This window comes from Sinocyclocheilus grahami, unplaced genomic scaffold (genome assembly GCF_001515645.1).
Source record: "Sinocyclocheilus grahami isolate Dianchi unplaced genomic scaffold, SAMN03320097.WGS_v1.1 scaffold317.1, whole genome shotgun sequence".
Taxonomy (NCBI): domain Eukaryota; kingdom Metazoa; phylum Chordata; class Actinopteri; order Cypriniformes; family Cyprinidae; genus Sinocyclocheilus; species Sinocyclocheilus grahami.
The window spans coordinates 1,031,908-1,039,812 of NW_015505496.1; the positions used below are offsets into that span (position 1 = coordinate 1,031,908).

General features: G+C 37.9%; 1 protein-coding gene across 1 annotated transcript in view; it reads left to right on the forward strand.

Moving 5' to 3' along the window:
• wdfy3 (WD repeat and FYVE domain containing 3) overlaps window positions 1-7,905 on the forward strand; it is a 75,505-nt gene that overhangs the window by 27,836 nt on the left and 39,764 nt on the right. Inside the window, exons 10-15 of the mRNA XM_016294378.1 lie at window positions 709-807; window positions 2,604-2,797; window positions 3,479-3,600; window positions 3,933-4,104; window positions 5,299-5,513; window positions 6,519-6,631. Coding sequence (XP_016149864.1) covers window positions 709-807; window positions 2,604-2,797; window positions 3,479-3,600; window positions 3,933-4,104; window positions 5,299-5,513; window positions 6,519-6,631 — 915 coding nt within the window. The remainder of the gene's footprint in view (window positions 1-708; window positions 808-2,603; window positions 2,798-3,478; window positions 3,601-3,932; window positions 4,105-5,298; window positions 5,514-6,518; window positions 6,632-7,905) is intronic.

A 7,905-nucleotide genomic window follows, 5' to 3' on the forward strand; every position in this document is an offset into this window, starting at 1 on the left:
GCGTCTTCTTCTTCTTGCTTTACGGCGGATCGCAGACTTATAAGTGCATTACCGCCACCTTTCTCTCAAATGGACCATTGATACTCTATCTACAATCTCAATTAGAACTGTGCTCAGGACAGTTCAGACATTGCAGTGCATCAGAGGTAAAAAATTATATAAATACTGTTCAGTTTCTTGCACAGACCGATTGTTTCGTGTCTTTACACATCAATGTATCGTCACGAGCCACAGGGTTTAATTTGGTTTTGTTTGTGTATGTTTTTTGACTCTCAAAGCCGTGATTCCCATCCACTTCCATTATAAGACTGACAGACTGCAACGGTTTGAGTTAAAAATCTTCGTTTGTGTTCTACTGAAGAAACAAAGTCACCTACATCTTGGATGCCCTGGGGGTAAGCAGATAAACATAACATTTTCATTTTTGGGTGAACTATCCCTTTAAGTATTATTTGTATACTTACCACAGTGTTTATTAATTTAATTTAGATTAAAAAAAAACACATGTTTTTATACTTTCAGTTTTTTCATGTCTTAGTTTCAAGTTTTAGTCATTTTGTCATATGCTTTTGTCTTTTTTTTATTAGTTTTTTTTTTATAATTCTGTTTATTTTAATTAACAAAATCAGTTATAAAATAAAATAAAAACAATAACAATGCTGATACTAGTTATAATTTCAATGACTGCTCCCCCCTCACTGTGGTCAGGTGATGCCAAGAACAATGTGGCTGAAGAGCAAAAACAGCTTGCCTGGCTTGTCATGGAGACACTCACAGTCCTCTTGCAAGGCTCGAACACCAATGCAGGTAAATGTGTGCATGGCTGTTTCTTTTGTTTTCTTTTTAAAGTGAAGTTTTTGGCCTTTCAGACTTTGTAATTGAAAGGTTTGGAGAGGAGAATGGACCGCAACCTAGGACACAAACTCTGATCACCCGAAGCGCTATCACACCACACGTCAGAACGCTGCCCACAAGTCTATGGCACCAACTTTTGCTGGGTTTTGAAAGAGGAAATGGCAAGCGGAAGGCTTGGAATTAGACTGACACAGTAGTTTTGGTCTCACCGTCTCTTCCTCTTTACCTACCTTTATTCATAATCAGGGCCTCACGGAATCCGTCATGCAGAAGCTCTGCAGATTTACACAGAATTGTTAAGCCTATGATTTACAGAGTTGTACACATCCCCCACGCCTTGTGTATTAATTTACTTGATATTTTTGTTATTACTTTAGTAATGTGTAACAGGAAGTTCATCTCTGACAGAATTTTTGGAATAAAAAAAAAAATCAGAAGTACTCTAAAAACAATCACAATTTTAACATTTCCATTTTAAATGGCCTGTTTTGCCAGGACATCGAGGGAATTGTCCCTTTTTCCTTTAAAATATCATTAGGCTTTAGTTACATCATAGCTGTAAATCATCATTTGCTAATTCTCAGTTGCTTGTGGTATTAGAGGGCGGGACACTCTCATTCTCCAGAGCGTTTGATTAGTCAAAAATTTGTGTGGTGCAGACTGCAGAATGAGTCATCAATATTTGTAACATTTTGTCGGAAGAGAACTACTACATTTTAAATCTGTAAAATCTACTAAAGGTTAATTTCATTAAAGTCTCAAAGCTAATATGCATAGATACAATGCCACCAAAGTCAGTTTTTGATTTCATATGGTTTTTCTTGAACAGAAATATGAGATTGACATTGCTTGTTTTGAAACTTTCCAGTACATCCCTTAGGCTTTCATTATAATTGCATTATTATACTCCCAATTTTCCTTTTTTTTAAGCACTCAGGGACGAGTCAAAATTCATTTTCATGCTCTCAGGCCCTGCAGTAGTCTCACTGTCTGTGCTGAGTCAGGTCGCTTAACTTCAGCTCTCAACATCATTTCTCTTCTCTATCATGGCTGCTGATAGTCTGAGAATGCCCTATCTCACAGATGCACTCATGCTTTATTTATTGTTAGCCAACCAGATTGGCTTTACTGCAGAAAATGTGGCATTGCCACTGAGGTGATCAGTCATTTCTAAATCTCACTATGGTCTTGTTGTGTCTAATATTTACATAAACAAAACATTAAAGATCTTGCTAAGCTATGAAGTTGAAAATAAAATCCTAAATTGCTTGCCTCCAAGCTTATATGATGAAGTCTGATGAATTTTTAACGAGAAAATCTGAATCTCTCAGGATTGTTCCGTGAGTTTGGCGGAGCCCGGTGTGTGCACAACATTGTGAAGTACCGTCAGTGTCGTGAGCACGCCCTGATGATCATTCAACAGCTGGTGCTGTCGCCATCTGTAATCATTTCTCTTCTCTATCATGGCTGCTGATAGTCTGAGAATGCCCTATCTCACAGATGCACTCATGCTTTATTTATTGTTAGCCAACCAGATTGGCTTTACTGCAGAAAATGTGGCATTGCCACTGAGGTGATCAGTCATTTCTAAATCTCACTATGGTCTTGTTGTGTCTAATATTTACATAAACAAAACATTAAAGATCTTGCTAAGCTATGAAGTTGAAAATAAAATCCTAAATTGCTTGCCTCCAAGCTTATATGATGAAGTCTGATGAATTTTTAACGAGAAAATCTGAATCTCTCAGGATTGTTCCGTGAGTTTGGCGGAGCCCGGTGTGTGCACAACATTGTGAAGTACCGTCAGTGTCGTGAGCACGCCCTGATGATCATTCAACAGCTGGTGCTGTCGCCATCTGGAGATGATGACATGGGTACTCTGCTCGGCCTTATGCACTCTGCACCATCAACAGAACTACAGCTCAAAACTGACATTCTGCGGGTGAGGCGCATTCATAACTGTGTGAAGAAATAAGTGTGCACATGCAGCTCAGGTTTTTTTACAGGTGCAGGTGATGATAGAGTAAATGTGGAAAACAGTAAATCTCCACACATTGAAATGAATGCTTCAAAATTTCATTAAACAAAGACCTACTGATCAAAATGTTGCAGTTGTTAAAGATTTTGGTGCACTGATATATGATATTATTCAATAATATAAAATATTTAAGCATGCGGATATTTACTTTTTCACTATGTTCGACAAAAAAAAACGGTTAAATTTTAGTATTATGCATTCATCTGAACAGATGTGACTACAAATTTTCAATAAAAGTCATACAGGTTTAGAACGACATGTTAAGAACGAGTAACTAATTACAGATTTTTCATTTTTGGCTTAACTATTCCATTCAGAAATGTTATGACAACTTTACAAATGATAAAAGTGTATCTCTTCTGTGTAATTCAGTTTTTTCCCCCCCCTAACAAACTCTGACGTACAACGGGACATTTAGTTGATATAGTTTAGATGTTTACGGTAGCCCTGCCCACCCAGAAATGTCACTGGTTTAAAACAGCTGTATATTCAGTGTGAACAACAGACAAATTGCTTGACTTGGGAAACTTCCTCCATCAGGCCTGTTTAGGATACTCTTATTCATTTTCTGCTCCCTCTGATCAGAGTGATTGCCGTCTGCAACTTTGCAACCTCTCACTTTTCCTCTCCTTGATCTTCTCCTTTGTCTATATTTTCATCTTTTTCTGCACCATTTCATCTGCCATGTTGAGCTACTTTGCTTACCTGTAAAGCTTTGCGTTTGCAAAAATTTCTTCTCCTCTGGTTGTGCTGACAGCTTTTTTCAGTCCTTTTGCTTTTCAAGCTCTCTGTTGGGAGTTTTGATTCATAATTAACATTACATCAAAGCTGATATTTTTGACATTTCAGTTCCGTATTTAAGATTAAGGACCAAAAAAATCCTTCTTTTAAAAAATCTCTCTAAGCTTTTGCAGCCTATTAGCTTTTATCTGCATAAAATTGCCAAGCCAAAATGTATAAGTGAATTACACTTTCCAGACACTGACACTAAGTGATGAGACTAAGAAGAGCCATTAAGTGATCTTTTCTTTCCCAATAGACATGGCTATCACAGCTCATCCAACTCTGCTCCTGGTAAAGCCCTAACGGACCTAAAGCTGCACTTGGGAAATCCATCCCAGCACTCTTCAGACCCTGTAGTCATCCACCCTGGAGCAGTGCTGGCAGTGCTCGACCTCCTACCCTCCGTTTCTTCTGACACACAGCCTGAGGTATGAGCTGCTTGTAGATATTGGCTCTGTCTCAAAATCTAGTGAGCTGACACCATGTTTGGTGTCTTACAGTCATCAGCCCACATGGCAATGCCTAATGCTACATTTTTGTGTTGATGTGTAGCTAGGAGAGATACTGTAAGAATGTGTTGCTGAACTTATCAGCATCAAATATGACACTGTCATATCTATGATGCTACTTCACAATTGATTGTATACACTACTGTTCAAAAGTTTGGGATCAGTAAGATTTTTTTTAATTAATTCTTTTATTTAGTCAGTATGCATTAAATTGCTCAAAAGTGACAGTATCTTGTGAATATATGTATGTATATAATTGTTGTGTGTGTGTGTGTGTGTGTATATATATATATATATATATATATATATATATATATATATATATATATATATATATATATATATACACACACTCATACACTATAGTTGTGGGATGAAGGCTTATTATGCAATTATATAAATTTATTTATTTTTATTTTGAAAAGACTTTGCTTACACGTCTTCAATTTAAAGATTTGTTACCTTAGCATCATTTTTGTTTTTCACCTACAGTCAGAAGTCAAAGTGAAGGATTTTATGAGAATGAATCTTTTTTTTAGACATTTTGTGTGAAACTTAAAGGCATGTTCTCATTTAAGCTCTATCAGCTGCATTTTGTTATGTTGTTTGCTACAATTACCACAGAAATGATTACCACGATCTGCTCTCTGGAGAGGTACAGAGAGTAACTGGAGAGTTACCTGCTTAACAATGGAAGAATGTGAGGCAGTGCATTATATTGGCTCATAGACTTCCACTATAAGTACATTTGTCAGTGTCTTTTTCATCGTTTTGTTTTGTTTTTACAAACTTGTTTGTTACTACAAACTGGGACAAGATTAAATGATATTCTGTGTAATCGACAGCATCTGTGGCATGCTGATGACATAAGATATTTTGTAATAACCCAGAACATTCCTTTTAGGGGTGTACCTTCCTAAAAACAGGCCTGTAAAAAGCTTGGTTTAATTGGTTAGGTATTTGTCCTCAGACTTGACTAGTAATAGCACGCTGTGTTTGGCTTGTGCCACTGCAATGTGAATTTTAAATTTCAGATTTTTTTTGTGTTTGTCTGAGCTGAGTGTACTACTGTAAGTGTCCTGCAGCTCACTTTACCTTTGCTCTGCTCCTTAGCATGCTCTGGACCTGCAGTTAGCAGTTGCTAACATCCTGCAGCTGCTGGTGCATTCAGAGAGGAACCAGCAGATCCTGTGTGAGGCGGGTCTGCACTCACGCTTGCTTCAGCGCTGTAGCTGCGCTTTGGGAGACGAAGATCACCCACTCCACCCACCGCTGCAGAGGATGTTTGAGCGACTGGCTTCCCAGGCCCTAGAGCCTATGGTGCTCAGGTGAGTCTAGTTTGCTCACAAAATTTTATTTATATAATAAGCCTTAAATAGAGACAATATATAAAAATAACAAAATAAAATATGACAAGAAAATTATATTTTATTATAATACACTGTATACATTACAGTACACAAATGTGATCCAGTACAGGTCAGAGGGCCAGCTCTTTGGCCATTAAATCTCAAAGCCTCTTCCTGTTCCTCTTCCTTCTTCCTGTTCTGCCCCCCCAACCTTTTATCGATTGGTCTCCCACATGTGAGCTCTTTTGAATGGATTTTTGTTTATACAAAGACCAGATTAAGAGTCAGTTAAAATCTGTTTTGCTCCTGGGGTTCCTGCATGATTCAGTCTTTACTGATCTGATCTGATCTGATCTTATCACAGCTGCATGTTTGAATAAAAGAATAATGATCGAATTTGACACATCTCAATATTATTCAAAGCTCTCCATGGGTTGTCTCCAAGTCAAAATGGATTAGCAATTTCAATTTTCCGCATGGCTGGTCTAACGTGATGGAGGATGCAGACTTACTTCTACAAAATCAAGAAGAAGAAAAAAACAGCAATTCACTTCAGCTCATTTGTGGAATCAAAATCTGTCTTTTATTGTTTAAATGTCATGCAACAGTCCATTCTGGAAAAATCCTTCCACATATAGATATAATCATCATCATATTTATTTAAGTGATTAATTTATTCTTCTTATTCATATTATTTTGTTATTATTGTTATTTATATTATTATATATTATTTATAATAATTATTATTATTATTTAGATTTTTATTTAAATAAAAATATATAATTATTATTGTTATTGTAATCATTACAATTATATGATATATTTTATTAATTACATTTATTTAACGTTTATTTTTGTCATTTACAGTTGTTGTTGTCGTCTAGATTTTTTTATGTGTTTTGATTATGCTCAAAGAGCAAGCAAGCAGTTGCTAATTGTGTGGGTTATTACTGTCTCTATAAAATGTTTTTATGTATTTTCCAGGGAATTTTTACGACTTGGTAATCCTCTGAATTGCGGTGCCTGGGACAAAAAGCTCCTGAAGCAGTATCGGGTCCACAAGCCGAGCTCCCTCAGCTATGAAGCGGAAATGCGCAGTAAGGAAAAAAATGAATGCATAAAGACTGCTAGAGCTGTCACTGTGCTTTTGTGCCATCCCGTAAACAGTTTGTATCAGTGTTATGTGGTCTTGTCTCTGTGGGCCAGTGAAAGGAGGGACATTACTTCAGGCTTCACTGACTATGGTCTTTGGTGAAATGCCATCAATCACCATCAGAATCAAACAAAACATTCTCCTTTCGCTCTCCACGACTGTGCCAGCAGAGAGACGTTCAGTTGAACAGGGTTTTGCCAGAGATGAGTTCCCAGCTTCCCTAATTGCCAGTGAAATTACTTTTCTCCAAGCTCCACCATGTCCAGAGAGTCCTTTTGGAACTGGCTAATTTAAAGGTTTCTTGCTTGCTTAGTAGAAAGCCTCGGTGGAATTGTGCAGTCATTCCAGGGTCCAGTGCAAGCAAATATTTTTGTTGGTTATATCCACTACAGATTACCAACAGATTAGGTTATTTAAGAGAACTCTAATGTAAACAGAATGAAAGGATTTTACTGGACAGGAAATTTCCCTCTGCTTCTATAGTGTCAGATTTGCAACATTCAACACCCACATGCAGGGGCGGACTTAACCATTAGGCAAAGGTAGGCGACCGCCTTGGGCCCCCAAAAGCCAAGGGCCCCCTAAAATGCTTTTCATATAGGATATGCGCATTAAGCACGGACACGCCAACGGTTGCTGTTTACGATGTTTATTACCACGTCAACCGTCCGAGTCTGTGGCGCCTGCAAGTGTACGGCTGTACGCACTGCGAGTACCATGAGCGCTCAGACTGACCTCAGATTTGCCCCGCAGACATTTCAGCAGTTATTATAGGCCTGTGTTGCGTATTTCTGTCGACTGAACCCATGCTGTTAATTATGAATTTATCAGTCTTTTGCATGCCCAACGGTTGCTGTTTACGATGTTTATTACCACGTCAACCGTCCGAGTCTGTGGCGCCTGCAAGTGTACGGCTGTACGCACTGCGAGTACCATGAGCGCTCAGACTGACCTCAGATTTGCCCCGCAGACATTTCAGCAGTTATTATAGGCCTGTGTTGCGTATTTCTGTCGACTGAACCCATGCTGTTAATTATGAATTTATCAGTCTTTTGCATGCCGAAGTCAATTTCTGCATAGAATATTACGCCAAATAGAAGCAGAAAATCGTGCTATATGCACTTTCATGAGATCAGGTTAGCCTACAACAATGAATTTGTTGGCTATTTTACAAATGGGAATACAACGAATTCATGACAATTTTTACATTCAAGCTAC